Raw genomic sequence first — 23,619 nt, forward strand, 5'->3', positions numbered from 1 at the left:
GATGCATTCCTTATGTTTTAAATACTTGAAGTTTTCTCCCATGGGACTCTTCTTCCCCCTTCCACCATCACTTCCCTGGTTCAGACTTCTGGTTTTTAAATTTCTAATGCTCATTTGTTTCTTTCTTTTACATCTCTTATTGTTTGGCCTGTACTTTAAATCAGTTTTTTAAGAATTGAAATATCATTGATTTACAATGTTGTGCTAATTTCTGCTGTATAGCAAAGTGACTCAGTTATACATACACAACATTTTAAAAAAATATTCTTTTCCATCATGAGTTATCATAGGATATTGATTATAGTTTTCTGTCCTTTATATTAGGACCTAATGTTGTTTATCCAAGCTCTATATAAAAGCTAGACTTTCAACACCTGTTTCTTGGATTGGTGCAGCCAGCTGCTAACATTGTGTCCTGTTCCTTGCTCTGCTCCTTTGATCCACTCTTTGTAGTGAGACCAGAATTATCTCCCTGAAACGCAAACTAAATCACGTCCTTCTCTTCCTTAAGAAGCTGCAGTGACTGGCCATCCTCTGTCTAGTAAAGGCCCAGCTCCATCTCAAGGATGCTCAGGATTTGACTCAAGCCATCTTTTCAGCCTAATTTCATACTTTCTTCATCTACGTTATCTGTGTTTCATATATTTTGAACCTTTAAAATCAATTTTTTTTCATGCTCTTTTATGCTAGCTTGCTCGGTCCTTGTACTTTTCCTGTTTCCAATGTTATTAAGAGAGTAATAATTCCTTCCTCTTCCCCTCTTCATTACTTTACCTTATTTTCAATTAAATACCGTTTCATTATGTCCTGAGATTAATTTCATCACTTGGTTCCCTCACTAGATTACTGGCTCCTTGGGGATCAGACCATGTCTTGCTTACTCACCTTTCATCATTTTGGACAGTGTTTTTTACCAAGGAGATAGTCGATAAATGTGGAACTGAATTAATTTAACATTACCTTTCCCAAATTATTTCCTTGCATGTATTCACTGAGACCCCGCTAGGTGTTGGAGGAGGCTGAGGAGTTAGGTGATCTCGTGGTCCTTGAAAGTGAGGGGATCCAGCTGAACCCTTTTAAGGGAGGGCTTTTCCTTTCATAGGGCAGAGAGTTGGTCTTTGTTAAAGGAACGTTGAATGAAATATGAAGTAGTTTTAGAAGAAAGGGAGATGGCTGAGCATCTGATGGTAGCTGATGACAAGTGAAAGCCTGTGGGGGAAGTAGAAGGCACTCTGACCCAGATTAAGACCTTTCTCAGCTTCAGTTTGCTCATCTGTGAAGCCGGGGGAGCAGTGACGTCTCTTCCCTAAGGTGCTGGGATGGCTTAATGAGATGACACCTGCACGCTGCTTGGCACAGTGCCTGGTGGGTAGGGAGCCCTCACTCAGCGTCACTCGCTGCACTGCTGGGGTTTCTCAGCATTTCTGAAGGCGGCAGCGGGGCTGGGAAGGGCTGTCGATGTCCTTACAGAAACCGCCTCTGGCAGGGCGGGGACCCTCAACACGGCTGCCTCCACTGACATTTTAGGGCGCTGTGTTCTTCACTGCTAGGGAATGTCGATGAATGGGTGCTGATTTTCCTTCACAAAGCTTTCTGAAAACTCAATTGTAAGTAGTTTTGGAATTTTTTTGGCCACGCTGTGCGTCAGGAGAGATTTTAGTTCCCCTATCAGGAATCGAACCCATGCTCCCTGCATTGGGAGCACAGAGTCTTAACCACTGGACTGCCAGGGAAGGCCCAGAATAACTTTTACTATACAAATAGTAAATGCTTCTTTTAGAAGTCTTGAAAGATATAAACAGAAAGGAAAAATTGTATATAACCCTACATGGGCAAATACACACACCATTAATATTTTACTTATTTCTTTTGTATTGTTTTCCATTTTTTTAAAAATTTGGATTGATCTTTGAAATTACATTTATTTCAAAAATATTATTTTGAATCCTGATTTTCTGTATATCATAAAACATTTTTCATACTGCAGATTCTTTATAAATGCTGTTTTTAATGATTGCATACATTTGCATTATGTTTCTGCACCATAGCTTATCTAACCATTACCTCATAATTGGATGTGCAGTTTCTTGCTAATCATTTATTAAGTCTCGATTCTTAAGATCATCTTCCCTTCTGGGAGTTATATTGAGATCTCTAGAGATATTTACACATTTTCTAGGTAGTGTTTTAAATAGCTGGTTATGTAACAAGTTGATGGCTTTGCATCATTGCCTTTCGTTTTGGTAGAACATGTTTACAAACTTGAGAACAACAAGGGAAAATATTTAGTCTCTGGTGTACTTGAATGATTGCTTCTCAGGGCCTCCGACCCGTTACCACATAAATTAAGTGAACAGAAAGTAGAAAGTAGCGCCGATGGGAAGCAGTTAATGCGGCTCAGTGCAGGTTGATCTGAGTCGGTCAGTCCACGTCACGGAGAGGCTTGTTTTCTCGGCACATGACAGGACTCACTCTGTACCTGCTGGTTTGGCGGCTCATTCATCTTTGCAGCGGCGACACGTGACTCTCGCAGCCTTTGTAGTTGGATCATGTGCTGCCTGGATGTGTCTGTGAGTGAGGGAAAGCCAAGTTCATTTTTCTTGCTTTTAAGACGCTTCACTGGCTGGATATCACGTTTCATGATACCCGTGTGTTCTCTGTAATGTCACGTACTGAGGCCATCTGGGCGGGCCGTCTTTCTTCGGATCAGATGACCCCTGACCCTGACCTCCACTGGACTCTGCAGACCTTCCTCTTGGTCCCAGGCTTGAATCCCACATCTTCTGCAGCTCCTATGTCCTCTCCGACATCAAATCCCTTCTACTCTAAGTCACAAATAATGAATAGATTAATTAGATTGTGGCATCCTTGGTCGTGTCTAAACATCTCTATCTCCAGGACCTTTAACTGTGCCCAGCACACAATGTTACTATTTTTTCATTGATTTTTAAAAATTATGGTAAGATAAACATAAGGTTTGCCATTCTGTCTTTGTCTAATATTTATTTTTGTTTATTTATTGATTTGGCTGCACCGGGTCTTCATTGTGGCATGCAGGATCCTCAGTTGTGGCCTGTGGGATCTAGTTCCCGGCCAGGGAATGAGCCTGTGCCCCCTGCATCGGGAGCATGGAATCTTAGCTGGTAGACCACCAGGGAAGTCCCTGAGTGCACGATTCATTGGCATCGAGGGCATTCATCATGTTGTGCAGTCATCACCACTCTCTACTTCTGGAACTTTTCTTTTTATCAAACAGTAGCCCTGGACCCACTAAACAATATTTCCGGTCCCTGCTACCAGCTCCTGGTTGCCTCTGCTCTGCTGTCTGTCTGTGGATTTGACTGTTCTAGGTACCTTCTGTAGGTAGAATCAGAGTGTATTTTTCTTTTTGTGACTGGCGCATTTCCCTTATCGTACTGTCCTTAAGGTGCATCTTTGTTGGAGCACAATCGGAATGTTCCTCTTTCATAAGGCTGAGTCACATTCCATTTTATATATGTGGCACATTTTGTTTATTCACCCTTTGATGGGCACTTGTGAACAGTGCTGCTGTGAACACGTGTACAGGTGTCCGTCTGAGTCCCTTCTTTTGGGTGGATCCCAGAAGCGGAACTGCTGGATCCCACGGTAACTCAACGCTTAGCTATTTGAGGGGCCCCCACTCTGTTTTCTGCAGGGGCTGCTCCACTTTACATCCCACCAGCAGTGCACGAGGGTCCTACAGTGGTCTTCGGCATCACTCCATCACGTTACTCTTTATGACCCAAAGAGGAGGCAAGTAATGCACAGAGTCATCGTTAAGGATGTTTTCTGATCGAATGGAGAGAAGCTGAGACGTTAGCCTGTTAGGTCCGACTTTCTGTGGGTGTCCGAGTGGGGGGGGGGGGGGAGGTGATCCCCTGGCCACGGGGGCGGGTGAAGCGCTTGGTGATCGTTGCTGCTTAGAAAGCTGTCAGGCCACCTCTGTGTCTGTGGCTGCTTCCGAGTCAGCACAGCAAAGACGACAGAGCTGACGCCACGTGGAGGCTCTGGAATCGATCCTGAAAGTGTCATTTCTGACTGTTTCAGGCCACATCTGTGCTTTTCCTCTGTATTCTTCCCTCTCCCCCACCTTCCTTCATCAGTTTTCTTAATTCAGGTTTGGAGGAAAAGCTACATTGGCTTGGCCAAAAAGTTTTTCATAACATCTTATCGATTTTCCGTATTATGGAAAAGCCAGAAGGAACTTTGTGGCCAGTCCAATACTTCTTTCTCTTCTCTACCTGTTTATAGTATCGTAACTGAGCTAATGCACACATCGTTGTCTCAGATGATTACTTAGGAGAGACCAGAACAGTCAAACCGTGAAGTCACGATGTGCTGGTTTTCATGTCATTGTCGAGTCCTGGAATGGCAAGTGGCCTGTGGCCAGAAGTCCTGATGACAGTATTTTCTACTCCTGTAAAGAACAGTCTGGTTAGGTGATAACTAGGCTTTTATTAAAAATGTTCTGTTTGCCTGATTTCTTCAGTTTCTCAGATGGAAAAAACTCTCAAGCGTATTAGGTGCTACAGTTTGCCTGAAATAATTGTTGGATGTTCTGGTTGGAACCGAGCAAGACCCGCTGATGTCACTGTGTGCTTGTGTCCGCTCCAGATTCACGCGTCGAACTCCCGACTCCCACGGTGGTGGTGTTTGGCGGGGGCAGTCTTTGGGAGGTGACCGGTTTAGATTAGGTCGGGGGGGGCCCCTTCCTCCCTCTGTGCCCACGAACCTGAGGAAAGGCCAGGTGAGGCCGCGATGAGAAGTGGACGTCTGCAAACCAGGAGCTGGATCTGCGGGCATCTTGATCTTGGGCCTCCCAGTGTCCAGAACTGTGAGAAGTAAATGTTTACTGTTCAAGTTAGGATCGATGGTGCTTTGTCACGGCAGCCAGGGTAGGCTAAGATGGTTGATTTTTAGTGACATTCATTAAGGACTCGTCATGTCCCAGTGGCCCTGTCGTGTGGTTAGGACGTTCGGGTTGGTCCCAGGCTTCCCCCCAGCTTGGCCAGGGAAATGGAGGTGGGCAACCTCCGTGGCCTTGACTTTCTGTGTCTGTTTCGGTAATGCTGGGTCTCCATCATCAGGTCTGATCGGTGGGGACAGGAAGACTCAGCCAACTTGGATTGAATCTCAGATCTCTTCCTGTCTGTATGACCTGGAGCAAATCATTTCACTGCATCAAGCTCATTAAATATTTTTGCTGTGAAATAATTTCAACATAGTGGTGTAAAGAACAATAAAATGAATTCCCATGTAACAGTCACCCAGATTCTAAAGTATCAAGATTTTTATATATTTACTTCATCTCTGGGCTTCCCTGGTGGCTCAGCTGGTAAAGAATCTGCTCACAATGCAGGAGACCTGTGTTTGATCCCTGGGTTGGAAAGATCCCCTGGAGAAGGAATGGCTACCAACTCCAGTATTCTGGCCTGGAGAATTCCATGGACTCTATATAGGGTCCATGGGGTCGCAAAGAGTCAGACACGACTGAGCGACTTTCACTTTCTTCATCTCTGACTTTTCCTATTTGTTGAATTATTTTAAAGACAAACCCCAGAGGCATCATTCCATTTCACACCTTCACGCTTTAGTATGCATTGGTAAAAAAAAACTGGACATTTTCTAATAGAATCACAATGTTAATGTTATACCTCAATATTAATCATTATTTTTTATAGCATTTAACACCAATCCACAATCAAATTTCCTAGATTGTCCCTGAGTTCATTTTAATTACCTTTCAAAAGGAGATGATAATGCCCAGACCCTCTCTCCAGAGCAGGAACTTTGTGGTAGGGTGTCGCATGCCTTTTTTGGATGGAGAGGCTTTGGAGTTCTGCTGTATTCCCCGGGGCCTCGCCTCCGAGGGGCCTAGTATAGGATCTGGCCCAAAGCATGTGCTCAGTGTATGGAATCGTCCTAATGATGCAGGTGTTTCCCAGCGCTTTGTGCTAAGAGCAGCGCTGGCCCCGTGGACCGTGCCGTGGACGTGCAGGCTGCCTGCAGCAGATCTGAGCGTGCTCTGTGATTTTCCATCTCTGAGGGTTTCTACATTTCTTCCCCTGGACATGAAGCCTCCTTTTCTGCCCAGCAAACGTGTGTTCATCCTCTGTTGTCAGTCGTGAAGTTTCTTCAGCAGATGTCTTGTGTCTCTGAGGAACCCTGTGTCCCGGAGGAGGCCCCACATTGCAGACACACGTGAAGTTATGTGACAGTCCGTTTTCCTGGAAGCCAGCCCTGTTCTCCTTGCTGCAGCCGTGTTGCCTTACCCGTGCTGATCACTCCTGGGAGAGTTAGCTGAAAAGTAGCTCATGAGTTGGTTGTGTCTCTGGAGCCCCTGCTCTGCTCCAGAGGCAGGTAGCTGCCCGTCTGTCATCTCTAGAGAGCAATAGGGTTTCCCCTGATGGAGGAGAAGGCAAGTGCATGTGGCTGGAGTCATGGGCTCGGCTGGAGAGCAGGGGTCTGTTGAGACTGAGGGAAATAAGTGAACATGTGTTCACCCTTTACCTGGCTTTCACAGCCAGCCTGATATCCCACGTGGGAAATCCTGGCCGGGAGAAGTGCCCAAAAGGAGAGGCTAAGGCCCAGACTGGGGAAGTTGCCAGACGGAGACCCTGCAGTGAGGCCCACAGCTGTCCACGTCCCCACTGTGTCCGTCCTGTTTACTGCAGCCAGCCAGCAGGACAGCTGGGTACCATTCCTCCTTGGGTAACTTTGTAGGAGGCATTGAGCATCACTCACAGGTTCATACCTGTCTTCATTTCAGCAGGGCTTACTGGGAGAGCATAGCTCCTCCTAATCAGGTGCCCAGCCTATGTATGAGTGCTCTGCCCAACGTGAGGCAAGTTAGCTCACTAAAGTGCTCTCAGTGGGAGCCCTTTGGGAGATTTTGTTGTTGTTCAGTTGCCAAGTCGTGTCCGACTCTTTGAGACCCCGTGGACTGCAGCATGCCATCCCTATCCTTCAGTCCCTCCCAGAGTTTGCTCAGACTCATGTCCATTGAGTTGGCGATGCCATCCAACTGTCTCATCCTGTTGTCCCCTTCTCCTCCTGCCTTCAGTTTTTCCCAGCATCAAGGTCTTTTCCAGTGAGTTGGCTTTTCGCATCAAGTGGCCAAAGTGCTGGAACTTCCGCATCAGTCCCTCTAGTGAATATTCAGGACTGATTTCCTTTAGGATTGACTGGTTGGACCTCCTTGCAGTTCAAGGGACTCTCAAGAGTCTTCTGCAACACCACTGTTCAAAAGCATCAATTCTTTGGTGCTCAGCCTTCTTTATGGTCCAATTCTGACATACGTACATGACTACTGGAAAAACCATAGCTTTGACTATTTGGACTTTTGTCGGTAAAGTGATGTCTCTGCTTTTCAATATGCTGTCTTGGGAGATTTACCGCCTCTAAGTTGAAGATGATTTGATTAAAGAATTTTGTTTGTGCTGCAGATTGGCATTACTGTATTATATCCAGGCTGATTCTGGTTGCTTTCCTGCCTTCCTGCTCCCTAAGGGATGATGCTTAGACACAGAAAGCCCCTTAACCCACTAATACACATGCCTGAGAACTGGGCCGCCCCCGTCTGGCATTATTCTGTACAGTCTCCGGTCAGGGAGCCCGTGGCCTCCCTGTGTGGCCCTGCGTGCTATGCCAGCCTCCCGGGCCTGCAGGCCCCGTGACGGCGGTGACAGTCTCACCGTTCCTCCGCAAACGTCCTTGCGTCCACCAGCCTGTTTTTAATCCGTTACCTCACTTCCCTCTTAGCCATTCTGTAGATGGAAGGACAGGGCTCCCACTCAGGTGGTCACCCCACAGATGGGGAGGAAGCAGACCATGTCCTGGAACCCGGCCTCACTGCCCGGCCCGAAGCCTCACCCTGGCGCTGTGCTCCCCTGTTCCCCCTGAGTCCTCCACCCTCCCTGCCAGTCGGGACAGGAAGCAGGCCGGGCGTGGACCTCTGATTCCTGACGCCTTCTCTCTTCTAAACAGTGTGGGAGTGAGGATGCCACGGGCTGAGGGGCAAACATGGGATTTTTTTTTAAAATGTAATTTTATTTATGTATTTCTTTATTTTTGGTTCCTCTGAGTCTTTGTTGCTGCGCAAGCTTTCCTCTAGTTGTGGTGAGTGGGGGCTTCTCTTTGCGGAGGCTTCTCTTGCTGCAGAGCAGGGCTCTAGGGCTCGTGGGCTCAGGAGTGGCGGTGCCCAGGCTCAGCTACTCTGAGGCATGTGGGATCTTCCCAATACAGAAATCAAATCCGTGTCCCCTGAATTGGCAGGCAGACTCTTTACCACTGAGCCACCAGGGAAGCCCCAAACTTGGGATTTTTGACATGTCCTTTCACTTCATTTGGGCTCAGTTTTCTCATTTGCAAAACGGGCACAGCGATGCCTGCCTTCCCGAATTACCACGGGTTTTCCATCAGGAAACACTCTTGAGCTCCGGGGAGTCACAGAGTCTGTGAGCTTGTGTCTAGAGCCACTTGTGGGTGATGAGCAAACTTTCGCTATTACCTGCATCCTCCCCTCCTCCTCCTAGTGAGAGGCCATGGGGGTGAGGTGGAGAAAAGCAGCCTCATCTCACAAAGCTTTACTTTTAAATAAAAATATTGATTTGTAATTATTTGCTTAAATATCTGTTATACAGATGGACTGTGCACTCCTTGGGGACAGGCCCTGGCGTTTTGCTTGGTACCTAGTAATTGCTGGAAAAATATTTGTTAAGTAATAAAACGTACCAATTCTCTAGTCCTGCCTGCCCATCGACTTTCTTGAAATTTGATAAGGTTTTATTCTCTTGGAAAATGAAATCTCCTAGGAGATGGTAGCTTAATTTCCTTTTTATCCACAGACCCTTATGTGGAGCAGCCACCGGTGATTTAAACAAACTGAACAGAGCTTCTGTCTTCCTTTTGTCTCTTGTGGTCGCTGCCCCTTTATTTCTGTCAGAAGATTGGACTCATTGGACTGTCAAGTATTGGGTTAAGAATTTTATTTTTGCTCAAAAAAATAGAGCAAAAAAAAAATCACCCTCCCCTCCTTTTTCTTTGGTTTAATTAACCTTTATTTTTGTTTTCTCATCAGAAAAAAAGGATGTGACACAGAGCCTGGAGAACTACACCTCCAAGTGTCCCGGGACCATGGAGCTCCTCACCCTCCCAGACGGGCTCGCGCTGCCGCCGGTGCCCTTCACCAAGCTGCCCATCGTCAGGTGGGGCATGCTGGCCGGAGCGCGGGGGGCAGACTCGCTCCTGCGCCGGCTTTGTTCTGATCAGGGATGTAGGTCTGTGGAAGGGTTCCCGTTTGCGGTTGCCTATGTATTTGGTCCGTCGTCTCATGAAGTCTCAGCTGCCGCCTGTGAAGCGTGTTTCGTAGATGAGGGAGTCAGACCAGGGCCATCACGGAATGGCCATCGCCACGTGCCTTTCCATCGGCAGAGCCACTCCAGCCTGTGCCTGCCTGGTTCTGCAGCCAGGCTGTGGCCTCTCTGCATGATGGAGACGAACTGGGCCTCGTGGCGCTTACCCGTGTCTGGGGGCTGTGCAGCCCTGCACACAGGCCCGGGGCGCCTCCACTCCCTTGCTTTGCGGGGCTCACGGGACTGTCCGTGGCTGCTCTGTCTCCAGACTGGCTGCGAGCCCGTCCTTATTCCCGCAGACCCCCAGCCCCACACCCTCATGGAAACACTGAGCAGGCTGATTGTGTGGCAGGTTTCATTCCTTTGCTCAGCTCTGCCTCCTGCTCAAGCAAGGCGGCATTCAGTCATCTTCCAAGATTTAGTTTAAGGATTATCTCTTCTGTAAAACCTTTTCCCTGAGCCCCTCAGATAGAAATAATTATACCTTCTGGATAGTTACCAATTATTTCAGTGGCAAAGAGCAGAAAACCTAGCAGTGGATAGCAAATAAGAGGTTATCTTTTTTTATTTATTAAGAAGTTGGAAACAGGTGGCTTCTCTGTAATGCTATCTTTACCTCATGATGACCAAACGGCTGCTGCAGCTCCAGATGACACATCTACATCCAGGATAGGGATAAAGGAAGAAGGGCCAGGGCCAGGGCACCTATCTTTTGTTTATTAGCACAGCAAAAACGATCTTGACAGATTCACAGTGGACTTCTGCCCCAGTCTCCTTGACCAGGAGTGCATCTCCTGGCCACTGCTGGTTGTAAGAGAGGTCGAGGAAATAGGGCTTAACTCTCCCAAGCTCTGTAATGTGTGGGGAAGGGAGAAGGGGACAGAGTGGTGCTGGGTTAGCCAGCCAGGAGCATCTTCCATGTCTTTCTTCCATTTCATTTACGAAATGTGATTATACATCTTTGTTCTGTCTGAGAGCTCCCTGGAGAGCCCTTTGTTTTTGCAACCCTTAGGTGCCCGTGCGTGCTGAGCAAATGAACAGATCCAGCCATCAGAATTCTTTGTAAGCAGTCCTCAGAACATCTGACCCAGATTGTCTTAGGCACAAGGGGGTTTATGGCACATATACCTACAGAATCCAGGAGAGGGATTCAGGCAGGGCTGGAGCCAGGCGTCAGACAGTCTCACCAGCACCTGCCTCTCTCCCCTCTCAGCTCTGCCCTCAGCAGCCAGGCTTTAGTCTCAGGCTCTGGGTAGCATCAGGCTGGCAGCTGCAGCTCCCCGTCCTGCACTGTCTGGGAGAAGAGAAGGTGATGCCCGTGGAAGAAGATAAAGCTTCCTTCTCCTGGGAGCCTCCACAGACGCCCGTGCTCTCCGGCACTTCGGCTGGGTCATGGACTCAGATCCGAGTCCCTGCTCCCAGTCCCGCACTGGCCGTTTGCTGCAAGAGCCCTGCTTCCTTTTGATGGAGTTGAAGTTAAGATCTGGGTGTTGTGTGCACGCCTCACTGTCGGGTTGCTGCTGCTCGCGGTGGACAGAGCTAGGCAACATCTATTTATAGACACACATTATTCACTGCATGTTCATGCCGGTGGTTGTTTCTGCATCTGTTTCTAGGTACTGGAAACTGAGTCCATACTGATACCTATACCTCCAATTCCACCCAGCACCTTAGGGGTCCTTCTAGTATCTGTAAGTCCTTCTCAGACGGGGGAACCCTGTCTCCCATTCACCTCAGTCTGGTTGCTCATTTGGTCAGTTCCCCTACTGGTTGCCGTGGCTACCATGTTGCCCTCCCTCCCCACGGGGAGCTCTGCCCCAGCCCCGTGGGCCCCACTGGCCCACTTGGGCAGCTTTGACTGTTGCCCATATGTGCAGAGACAGCCAGGAGGTTCTCAGGTATGTCTCCCCTGTAAATAAGGTTGAGGAATTGACAACCGAGAGAAAAGGTAGGCGGATTTGTCCCATGCTTTCTTACCAACATATTTTCTGTCACTTTCCTAATGAGTGTCCCACCTCTGCTTTGCATCATCCTTATTAGCCACAGTATCCTGAGATACCAGCTTTTAAATTGCCAAATGGAATCCCTAAAAATAATTCTTGTTCTGGAAACGTCATCCCTGGAATTCTGCTTTACTCTTGGCAGCTCCATAGACCAAATACAACGTTATTAGTTTCACAGCAATTTATGCTGAATGAGTTACGCTTCCTTTAGGTCAGGTACCTTGAGTGACTTTTTCTGGGCACATTTTATGGGCAGTTATTTGATGCTGGACTTTGAGTTATGAATGAATGCCGTGGCTGGCTTGTTGGGTTTCTTTTCTGTCTGACCATGCCCTCAGAATCCCTCTGCAGTTCTTAAAAGCCTTTTATGTGATCTGAGGTGTCTGTGCTTGAGTAGACGATGCCTAGGATGACAGGTGACATCTCGTTTTTAGGTGGAGACAGTGGCAGAGTAGAAAGCTATTTGTGTCGCGAGGAAATGGTGTCGTTTTACTGCTGAGCGAGCACAGAGGCTTGAGTCGCTGCTGCTGGTCCAGAGTTCAGCAGGCCGCTCGCAGCATCACTGGGCCCAGCACTTGGTTTCTTTGCCTCTGCCCGCGGTGTTGCGATCTTTGCGCAGGGACTTGGCTCTCTGTGCCTATGAGCGAGTGCTGTTTTAGGGAGGGAAGGGAAGGGCTTTTGTGCACCTGCCATGTGCCAGGTGCTGTCACAGGTGCTTCGTTTTGTTGTTAGGTTGTTCAGTCGTGCCCAGCTCTTTAGAAACCCCGTGGACTGTAGCCCGCAGGCTCCTCTGTCTGTGGAATGTCCCAGGCAGGAATCCTGGAGTGAGCTGCCATGCATGTCAGCTCAGTTTTCAGAGTGAAGGTTTGAAGGTCTCTGCTTCAGACCACTGCCCTTTCTCTGCTCGTGTTTGGGATCAGCAGAAAGAAACATCTGTCCCAGGTGGACGGTGGGGCTGGCGCCCAGTGTCCCAGGGCTGCCCAGTTGTCCCCGGCCTCTGGCAGAGCCCTGGGGCTGGCCCCATTCCGTCGCTCAGAGAGCCAGACATAATCCGTGCTCTTGCTCAGCAGGCAGGCCCCAGGAGAAGGGCCTGAGTGCCGCACGTGCTGGTTCTCCTGCCAGATCTGCCGCCTCCCTTAGGAGGAGTGAGGGGAGGACGAGGTTGGGACCCTACCCTAGGCTGCCCCTCCTCCAGGAAACACGGAGCCGGGCGGGGGGGGGCACATCCACGGGACCTCCTGGACAGCGTTGGCAGGCACCGGTCATCTTTCCGAGTGAGAGTCCTGAGGTCCAGGGGTGAAGCGCTCCTTGCTGGTGCTCCGCTGGTGGTTCCTTCACTGCGCTCAGGTCTGCGGCTGTTGCAGCTGCGTCTGCCCCCAGCTGGAGGCGGTGGGCGTGAGACGCTCATCGGTCGTGGCATCTCGGCCAGCGTGAGGACTTGCCACCTCTCCCCAGCACAGCCCGGCCGGGGCCTTTGTGCACAAAGGGCTGGGATTTGCCGCTGTTGGTGATAAACTGCTTAGCCTTGAGGATACGGCTTTGAAAGATTTGGAAGCTGAGTTGGAAATCCAGCTTTTGGGAGTTTATTCATTCAACATTCACCGAGAGGTCCGCATTGGTGTGTTGCACCAGCGCTGGACTTGAGACAAATGAGGCCCTGGGTGCCCTGTCCTTGGAAAGCTCACAGCCGAGCAAGCAGAAAACTGAGTGATTCTGATTCTGTACAAGAAAAACATGCCGAGGGGCTTGCAAAGGCAGAGGAAGTGCAGGACAGAGTCCTTTCTTGAAGAGCTGTGGCGGGTGAGCACTGCCTCTGCCTCGGGGCGTGGTGGGAACAGGTGAGGATCACACGTGTGACCCGGACCTCCCCAGGGCCAGGCTCAGGAGCCGCCAGTGATGGCTGGGTGCAGTGGGGGTGCTCGTGAGGACGGGGTCCCCATGGAGGCCAGGAGAGCTGAGAAAGGCGTGATGTCATGGATTCTCTGAGGCGGTCTCTAGTTTATAGACACATACACACACACACACATATAGAGTCAGCACAGATTAGCCTGTGCCGTGGCAGAAACATGGCCCCTAGAATCTCAGACAGATCAGCCCTCAGCACGGCCCAGGCTGACGCTTCCCTCACGTGGAGTCTGATGCAGATCGGGCAGGTAGCTTTCCAGGGTGGCTGACCTCCCTAAGGTCACTCAGCGATCTGGGCTTGTCCGTCTGCTCTGCGTCCAGCCCCCAGGCCTGCCTTGAGGAGGAGGCGGGGCACCCCTGCGAGTGCTTTGTCTCCGAGGGACCCGGCTGGCTTTCCCTCCCAACCCTCCAGCCTTACCCCCTGCAGAGGGGCTGTGGGTGGGGAGGGGCTCAGTGCCCCCCAGCCTTCCACCATCTGCCCCCACCATCCCTTCGATCTCAGTCTCACTCTGGATCCTGAGTCCTGCTTGCCCAGCTGCCCCTCCCAAGGGCGGCCACAGGGGCCGTGGTTGAAGGCCGTGCTGTGTCCTGCTGCCCCGTTTCCGGCTGTGGGGCTTGGTCCGCATGCTTCCTCTCACCTGTGTCGGTCTCCTCGTTGACGACTTGGAGGTGATGGTGATAGCACCGCAGCTTGGAAGGCGGATGAGGTTTAGTTGGGATGGTGCGTGAGCGGCAGTGGGCAGAGGCCTGAGGCCCGGCTCCGTAGACTGTGGGCCTTCAGTCCAGGCTGGCTGGCGTCACTAGCTGACATCCACAGCTGGAGAAGCAGTTTAGTGAGGTGCAGGCTGTGCAGAGCCGACAGGGCTGCTGCCCTTCACCCGTGGTCCTTCAGATGGTCCGGGTCAGCACCCCTGTTTGCTGCGGGCCTGCCCATCAGGAAGGAGGGAACCAGTTTCTGCAGAGCGGTGGGCATGGTAACCACCGTGCCTCCCCGAATCCTCACAGTGGTTCGTGTTATGGCCCAGGAGCCTGAGCGCAGGGAAGGCAGGCCCACGGCCGGCGGGTGCTGCTGTCCTGGGGGAGCAGGTTGAGGAGCAGGGCTCTGTCTGCCCACGGATGTCCTCTCCCCTGGGACCATCTGGGGGGGTGGGGGGTGAGTTGTGCTGTCTTCTCTGCCTTGTCCTGCAAAGCTGAATGCTTTTCCTCCCCTCAGTTTATCTGTTGTTTGATTTATTGTCTGTATAACACCAGATACTTGGTCATATTTATGCTGAAGCCAAGCTAACAAGGCAGTTGAAGTATTTTTGTTCCCTTTGAAACAACAGGCGTGTGAAACTGCTGAACCTTCCCGCCAGCCTCCGGCCACAGAAGATGAAGAGCTTACTGGGCCAAAGCGTGTCGGCCAAGAGCCCCTTCATCTACTCCCCAATCATCGCCCACAGCCGCGCGGAGGAGCGCAGCAAGAAAATAGGTAGGCCGGGCCGCCGGGCTTCCAGGCCGTGTTCGGCCACATGACCCCTGGAGGCTTGTCTGGACTTGAGATCATGAGACTTGACGTGGTTCATGTGAGCCTATGGGATATACCCTCACGCAGGTGTATTCTGTTTGCTGACTTTGTCTGACAACTGCCTATAGAGCTGCCTTTTTAGTATCTATTTCATAAAAGGGGGTTTTGTGAAAGTTCTAGAAACCAGAAGACCTCTGTTATCCGAGACTTAGGTCAATTACAGAGGAGAGGTACTTGGAGACCAGGGTGACTTTCCAAGCCTGGAGTGACTTCTGAATCATCCAAGGAGATTAAAGGTCGTCTTTGTTCAGAGCTGTCTGGGTGTAAGGGCGTCCCATCACTGTCCTGTTTGAAGGCTGCAGTGCTCATTTTGTGTCTCGCTGACGCTCGTCGCCTCTTCTGAGAGGCCTGGTGACTCAGCAGGGTGCCATGACATTTCGTCTTGGGGTGGCGGGGCGGGACCACTCATCGCTGAGGATCCGTCACGGGCTCCTCTGTGCGCTCAGCCCCCCGCCACGTCCCAGCGCACGGCCCCCGCGCTTCCTTCCTCCCCGTGGAGCCCACAGCCCCCCTGTGTCAGCCCGTCCCTCTGCCCTCCCCCAGGCGTGGCCGTGCTGCAGGCGTCATTCCTTGCCCGCTCCCCGCCTCGGACTCTGTGCACTTGGAGACTCTGGTGCCCGTCACAGTGGCAAAGCTGCGGGCTGAGAGTCGGTCACTGGTTGGCATTGCTGACTCCATCCCAGAAGTTTCAGTGGAAGATCCGCAAAGCTTCTGCAGCTCAGTGCTGGCTTCTCCGTCTACCTTTTTCCTCCTTTCAGTTTTACACCCCCAGCGTAAGAGAAGGCGTCCTGGCTTCTTGAGGCCCTTCTCCCCAGGATGCAGCTGTCCGGGGGCACTCACCCACCACCCACACCCAGAGCTGACCCTGCCCGCCGCGCGCTGTCTGCCTCTCTGCTCACCTCCTCCTGCCTTTCCGCCCCTGCTGCCTGGCCCCAGCCCACGACCACGTGCTGTTTTTTTGAACGTGACCTCTTGTTCCAGTCTCAGGGCTGTACTCTGGGTGAATGACCGACTTCAGCAGTCTCCTGGTTCTTAGGGGAGCAGGGCCCCACCCAGCAGGCACTTGTGATGTGAATGCGAGTCTTTGGCGTTCTAGTTTTAGTTTGTGATTCTGAGAGACAGCGCTGGCCTCCCGCCTGCTCCTCTGCTCTGGAGAAGATGCCAGAGAGGCTGGGAGCGGGGGTGGGTGGACCTCGTGGTTGAGCAGTGGCGGAGCCGGTCCTGGGCGTCTCCAGCACATGCCAGCGAGCAGTGCCCATCTGCCAGGGGATGCCTTCTTTGATCTCTTGGAGGTGGGGGGCTTGGGTCCTCTTCGCATCGAAGTCTCAGGGGTCTCTCGATGGTGGGCAGGCCACTTTCCGGGCCCCTTCCCCCAGGTGGACCTGGGCCCGTCATTGCAGAGTTAACAAGGTTTGTCTCCTGGACCTTGTAGGAATCTCTGGCTGCTCTTTTTGGGTCTCATTCAGTTCAGTTCAGTTCAGTTGCTCAGTTGTGTCCGACTCTTTGTGACCCTATGGACTGCAGTACGCCAGGCTTCCCTGTCCATCACCAACTCCCAGAGCCTACTCAAACTCATGTCCATCGAGTCAGTGATGCTATCCAACCATCTCATCCTCTGTCGTCCTCTTCTCCTCCTGCCTTTAGTCTTTCCCAGTATCAGGGTTTTTTCAAATGAGTCATTTGGCCACACATCAGGTGGCCAAAGTATTGGCGTTTCAGCTTTAGTATCAGTCCTTCCAATGAATATTCAGGACTGATTTCCTTTAGGATGGACTGGTTGGATCTCCTTGCAATCCAAGGGACTCTCAAGAGTCTTCTCCAAAACCACAGTTGAAAAGCATCAGTTCTTCAGTGCTCGGCTTTCTTTATGGTCCATCTCTCACATCCATGCATGACTACTGGAAAAACCATAGCTTTGACTAGATGGACCTTTGTTGACAAAGTAATGTCTCTGCTTTTTAATATGCTGTCTAGGATGCTCATAGCTTTTCTTCCAAGGAGCAAGCGTCTTTTAATTTCATGGCTGAAGTCACCATCTGCAGTGATTTTGGAGCCCAAGAAAATAAAGTCTCTCACTGTTTCCACTGTTTCCCCATCTGTTTGCCATGAAGTGATGGGATCGGATGCCATGATCTTAGTTTTCTGAATGTTGAGTTTTAAGCCAGACTTTTCACTCTCCTCTTTCACTTTCATCAAGAGGCTCTTCAGTTCCTCTTTGCTTTCTGCCATAAGGGTGGTGCCATCTGTATATCTGAGGTTATTGATGTTGGGTCTCATTAGGGTTGATGGTAAGTTTTCTCCCTAAAGGATGTTTTAGGAAACTTTCACCCATTTTGTGTACCGATGCTTCTAGAGGTGATCTGGGGGACTGGAGACGTGAGACTCCTTATCAGGACCAGCAGCATGATCTGTGGGGCCTCATGCAGAAGGAAAAGGTGGGGCCCCCTTGTTCAAACATTAGGAAGACTTTGGAGACAGAGAAGGCACTAAACAGAATGTGGGTCCCCCTGAGTCGGGCACCATATGGCTGCCAGGTCCCCACCTCGAAGCTGGCCTTTTGTCTTCCTTCCTCTCTAATCTTTAGAAACTGCGGAGGCCTCCTTTTGTGAAAAGGGTGCTCTGTACTTGCTGTAGAGGGTTTTCACTTCATCCAGTGATGCTGCAGGTGTTGCGTTTCCAATTTACTGATGAGAAAATTAAGACTGAATGTAAATTGCGCCCTAGGTCAGGAAGGAAGCTAAGTGGCAGAGCTCAGGCTTTGTCCATGGTTTATAACTCAAAGCCCAGAGATATTTTCCTTTATCTTTTTTTTTTTGGCCGCACTGCGTGGCTTATGGGATCTCAGTTCCCCGACCAGGGATTGAACCTACACCCCTGGCAGTGGAACTGTGGAGTCCTAACCACTGGACTGCCAGGGAATTCCCAGGGACTTTCTTCCTCGTGACATTGAGAAGCACCAGTTCCTCTGAGCTGGGGATAAATTCCCTGGATGATGCAGGATTTTTTTCCAGGATGTAACAGAAACTTCAGCCAAAATGCATGTTATTTGTTGGAGACCCATGAGTAGGAAAGTGTAACTTATATTCCATGAGTTCTAATATCTTTCTGGCAATAGACTCAGCAGCGAGTACCTGCCTACAGATTTGAAGAGTCCCATGTCTTTAACCCAGAATCCCCATCTCTGTAAATGAATCTGTGTGTAATCGGGGGGAGTTATCACAGCGAGCACACACAGTATTAGAGGGGAAGAGACCCTGGGGGCAGCTCCTGGGACCATTTTCCGCGCTAACATGGAGTAATTTATTACATCTCTCCGTCTAAACTCCACGCGGGGTGATGGCTGCGCACATCCTGAGTGTGAGCACAGAGAGGTGAAGGGTTTTGTGCCAGGATTTGGCGTGGCCGGGCTTCGTGCCGAGGTCGGCAGCCGCCTGGGAGGATGGACAGGCGGGAGCTGTCCCACGGCCTCGGTCAGTCGCCTGGCCTCCCTGGGCTGCAGTTGTGTTGTCTGCGGGGACGGGGCGCTAGAAGCCCACTGCACGGGCTCCTCGGGGTCGAGGGAGATGCTGACGCTCCAGTACCCCGGCGCTCTGAGCCGTGTCGTGTGCGCTGTCCAAGGTGCTGGGGGTGCAGTGAGAAATAAGGAGTGCCCCCTGCCAGATGGGTCCAGCCAGCGTGGCGGAAAGAGATGAGCTTGTCGACAGAAGCCACCGAAAGATGCTGTTAGTCCACAGCTAAGACCTGCCCGGGGGCTGTGTAGTGCTGGGGGAGGGGGCCCGAGACAGAGGGGCGTTTAATAGCCTCCAGTGCTGGTCCTTTCCGAGGTTTCTGGGACAGATTGTGGAGGAAGGGCCCCACCGTGCCCTCTGGCACGCTCAGACCGGGGAGGGAGATGATCTCTTGTCAGACATTAGCAACTGTTCCTGTAATAAAGGTTTATCATAGGTTTACCTTTAGCGACTACGACTGTGCGAGTATAAACGATTCCTTTCAGAACGCCAGGAAAATGAATTTTAAAATGATGGTTATTTGACCATGACAGAGAAGACAAACCGCTCCTTCACTATCAGGCAGAGACCTGTTAAAACAAATGACTTTCTCCTCGGCTGTGAGAAAGGGCTGGGTGCTGACCGCTGAGGCAGTGATGTGCTTGGGGTGCTGCTGAAGGTGGGGGGTGGGAGCCCCGTGTCCCTGCAGCAGGAGTTCTCAGCCCGAGATGGGTGAGGAGAGCTGGGTTTCTGGAGCCAGCAGGGGACAGCAGTGTTAGAGCAGCCAAGGCTTTGGGGCCAGGCAGACGGGAGGTGGACTCGGCGGCCTCATTTGTCAGGGCTGCGAATGATGGACGGTTCAGCCTGTCCGTGTCCTTGTTGGTGAGTGAGGATGATCTGTGTCCTGCTGACCACTGCACCATGTTGTTAAGACCGCATATGGGCACCTGCTTGCGCAAGCACTTTAAAAGCCAGCTTGCCTGGCGGGCTGCTTCACTGCGTGCAGTTTCAGGATGCCACAGGTTTGGTGCAGCCTGTCTTTTTTTTTTTTTTTTTTAATTTTTTTATTAGTTGGAGGCTAATTACTTCACAACATTTCAGTGGGTTTTGTCATACATTGATATGAATCAGCCATAGATTTACACTTATTCCCCATCCCGATCCCCCCTCCCATCTCCCTCTCCACCCGATTCCTCTGGGTCTTCCCAGTGCACCAGGCCGTAGCACTTGTCTCATGCATCCCACCTGGGCTGGTGATCTGTTTCACCATAGATATTATACATGCTGTTCTTTTGAAACATCCCACCCTCACCTTCTCCCACAGAGTTCAAAAGTCTGTTCTGTATTTCTGTGTCTCTTTTTCTGTTTTGCATATAGGGTTATCGTCACCATCTTTCTAAATTCCATATATATGTGTTAGTATGCTGTAATGTTCTTTATCTTTCTGGCTTACTTCACTCTGTATAAGGGGCTCCAGTTTCATCCATCTCATTAGGACTGGTTCAAATGAATTCTTTTTGACGGCTGAGTAAAATTCCATGGTGTATATGTACCACAGCTTCCTTATCCATTCATCTGCTGATGGGCATCTAGGTTGCTTCCATGTCCTGGCTATTATAAACAGTGGGTGCAGCCTGTCTTAAGTCTGCTTGCGAGGGCCTGGTGCAGTGTTTGGGGAAAATGGTGTCTTTTCTTTTTTTTTTTTTTGAAAATGGTGTCTTTATGAAAGCCTATGAAGCTGAAGAATTCTCGTCAGTAAATCTTAGTGTCTACTCTAGGAGAAGCCCTTTATCCACTACTGTCCATTCTAGACACTTCTCTGAGTTCAGAGACCTGGCCTGAATGCCTGCCACACCACTTCCTGGCTATGTGGTTCCCAGCACATTTATTAACCTGCTTGGACCTTGGTCCTTGCCTTGTAACAACGGGATTGTAATGCCTCCCTCACCGGGGCATCAAGCAGAGGCAGAGACAGCCTTCCAAGGGCTGGACAGTGCCTCCTGTCCCACACCTTGCGTGCTTCTCACGTTGCTTCTGAATTGCCCAGTGGAGTGTCTCAAAGGGAGGAGGGGGCAGTGGTGTGGGGGTGGGTACTGTAAACAGAGGACTGCCGACTTGGTGCTTAGAGAACACACATGTGTTTCTCTCACTGTTTCCGTCACGAGTGCAGCCTGTGTTAGCGTGGGCCTCTGCTCAGGGTCTTGCAGGCTGAGATCCAGGTCTCAGCTGGGGCTGTGTTCTCGTCGGGAGGCTCTCAGCTCCCTCGGGTTCTTGGTTCCTTGGGGCTGTGGGGCTGAGGTCCCCGTCCGCCTGCCGGGTGTTACCCGGACCACGTTCAGCTCATCGCGGCTGCCCTCAGACCCTGGCCTCCTCCACACGCCCGCTCACATGTTGAGTCTTCTCACTCAGGGTGAGCAGGCTCCCTTTCAGGGCTCATCTGAGAAGACCAGGCTCTCCTGGGATAATCTCCTTGGCTTAACTCAAAGCCTGCTGCTTTGAGGACTTGGGGGCCCTCATCACACTTGAAAGCCTCTTCCCCCTTTGTTAGAGAACATAACCGATCCTTGTGTTCACTCTCGGGGAAGAGGATTACACAGCATATACACCAGAGTTCGGGGATCTTGGGGGTCATCTCAGAATTCTGCCTCCTGTACGTGTTGAACTGCAGCTGGCCTGGGAGTGGTCAGGGAGGAGGCGCCACCGTCTTCTCTCACGGACTTCAGGCGGGAAAGGGGAACCACGCTCTGTGCCACCTAGAGTTGGCCACAGTGCCGCCTGCCTGAGTGCCAGCCTCGGGGCCCGAGAAGGTCTCTGTGACGAGTGGTGGCTCCCCACCGCGACCAGTGCTGTCTGCTCACTCCAGGCTCGAGAAGCTGCGTTCGGCCCCAGGCGAGAGAAGCACCAGTCACAGGCCATGCAAGTGGCAGTGACAACACGCTTGGCTTTGGAGAAGGCTGGCATCGCGTGGCTTTAACTGTGTCTCTCACGATGGCCATAATGCCACCGCTTCACTGGAAAATAGCCCGAGGAGTGATCTGAAGCCACGTGAAACATGCAGAAACACCAGCTAACACATGGATTCCTTTGTGTGTGTGTATTTCTAGATTTCCAGTGGGTTCAAGGAGATGTGTGTGAAGTTCAGCTGATGGTGTATAACCCAATGCCATTTGAACTCCGAGTTGAAAACATGGTACGTATCACCAGGCATTTGACCCTTTGGGCTAAACATGAGTTTACTATTGATATATGTTTCTTAGTTAGTATTTGAGTCATACTTCCTATGATATGACTTCCAGGGCTTCCCTGGTGGCTCAGAGGTTAAAGCGTCTGCCTGCAATGTGGGAGACCTGGGTTTGGTCCCTGGGTCGGGAAGATCCCCTTGGAGAAGGAAATGGCAACTCACTCCAGTAATCTTGCCTGGAGAATCCCATGGACAGAGGAGCCTGGCGGGCTACAGTCCACAGGGTTGCAAAGAGTCAGACATGACTGAGCGACTTCAGTTTCAGTTTTTTTCCTGTGATATATGTCTGTTTTTAAGATTTGTTTTGCCAAAGATTATAATCTTTTTGTGAATGAAGACCACTTCTTGCATTCTCCTGTTTTTAGTGCTTGGTCCTCAGTAACTTTGTGAATCAATGAACAAAAGACATCTTGGATTTGAACATATACAGAACTGAGTTGACTGTAATATTTGAAATAATCATGTTGAAATTCATATGAGATTAGCGAGGTTACAAAGTCTATAGTGTGCCCCCCACTCAAGCTCACTGTTACTTCACTGCTAAAGATGATAAGATGACCGAGGCCTCTTTATTTATAAGAGAATAAATGACTGCAGTGCTAATGCGAAATTTCCCTCGCGTTTGAAATCAGATGTTCAGTTTGTGTTTGTGTACAGCGTTAAATGTTCGCTCTGTGGTGGTGTCTGCTGAAACTCCTCCCCTAGTTCTGCAGTTGGGGGAAGGAGGTTTGTGTGGCTCTCCACGCTGGACCTCGTGTTCCCAGAGGAGAGCCCTGCAGGCACAGAGTGGATTCCAGTCCCTCGAGTCTTCTCTGTGCTTATCATTGCGTGGGACTGCTTTGTGACCTCCCAGTGACGTGTGAAGGGTGCTGTTAGCCGGGGGACGCTTTCCTCTGGGGTTTTATGACTCGTGTTCAGAGCTTGCTGAGTGCCTAGGCCACGTGTCAGGCCAGGTCTGCCCTGTGGTCAGGGTGCAGGAGGGCCTGTGGGACCCACGTGGAGGTTCGGGGAGGCCCCGCTGAGGACAGGGTGAGTGGGAGCCCCCAGGCAGACTGGTAGTTATTTAAGATGATGTTCGGGCCTCCGGCATGAGGCATTGTTTTCCCACATCCCTTGGAGCTCTTGGAAATTGAGCTGAGTATTGAGTGGACAACCCTGAGGTCCCCCCAATAAGAGAACCACCTATTAGGATGAGCGTTCCCTCCTCCTCCTTTTGCACAAGAACATGCCAGCCTCGGGGCTTAGCTCTTGGTTAGGCCTTGTAGTGGCTTTGTCTCCTGGCCTAAGCCCAGGAATAACATCGAGAGTTGTTCAGAGAATTTTCCCTAAAGTTAAAGTATCGTATGCCTACTCTTTCTTATACATTTTTTTTAGCTTTCACTTTTAACTGGTTAAAAAGGAATACATGCATTTGGGACTTCCCTGGTGGCCCAGTGGTTAAGACTGTGTCTTGCACTGCAGGGGACATAGGTTCAGTCCCTGGTCAGGAAACTAAGATGCCAACTAAGCCCCTTCTCCGCAACTGGAGTCCGTGTGCCACAACTAAGACCTGACGCAGCCAGATAAATAAATAAATTTTAAAAAGTAATATGTGCTTTTTGTCAAAAAATGAGGAAGAACAAAGAATAAAATTTACCACTAGGAGATAGGCCACAAATCATGTTCAGAATTAAAGAATTTCATTACGAAATGTTTCAAGCATGGGAAATGGCACAGGGAATAATCAGACCTCATGTTTCCACTGTCACATTTAGCAAGTGCTCATGGTTGGCCATGTTTGCTTTAGCTATTTTAAAAATAAATCAAATGCGAGTGTATTTTGCCTGGAGACAATAGCCACCTAATTGGTTTCTCCACTTCCATTCTTGGCCACGTCATCTGTTTCACTTGTAGCTAAATCATTTCATGCTCTTGCCCAAACTCTGGGCGCAGGTGTGCTCTTTGTCACTAAGGGAGCCTTGCTTTTGGGTGCTTTCTGCAAACAGCGTTAGGAACAGTATGCATGTATGCACCCATGGGCACATGCTCACACACGTACCTA

The 23,619-nt window shown here is 50.5% G+C and overlaps 1 protein-coding gene across 4 annotated transcripts in view; it reads left to right on the forward strand.

Moving 5' to 3' along the window:
- TRAPPC9 (trafficking protein particle complex subunit 9) overlaps positions 1–23,619 on the forward strand; it is a 385,243-nt gene that overhangs the window by 66,678 nt on the left and 294,946 nt on the right. For all 4 annotated transcript variants that reach the window (XM_043879178.1, XM_043879180.1, XM_043879179.1 and 1 more), the window contains 3 exons: positions 9,101–9,227; positions 14,608–14,753; positions 21,442–21,527. In XM_043879178.1, coding sequence (XP_043735113.1) covers positions 9,101–9,227; positions 14,608–14,753; positions 21,442–21,527 — 359 coding nt within the window. The remainder of the gene's footprint in view (positions 1–9,100; positions 9,228–14,607; positions 14,754–21,441; positions 21,528–23,619) is intronic.

The sequence above is a fragment of the Cervus elaphus genome, chromosome 21 (assembly GCF_910594005.1).
Source record: "Cervus elaphus chromosome 21, mCerEla1.1, whole genome shotgun sequence".
Lineage (NCBI taxonomy): Eukaryota > Metazoa > Chordata > Mammalia > Artiodactyla > Cervidae > Cervus > Cervus elaphus.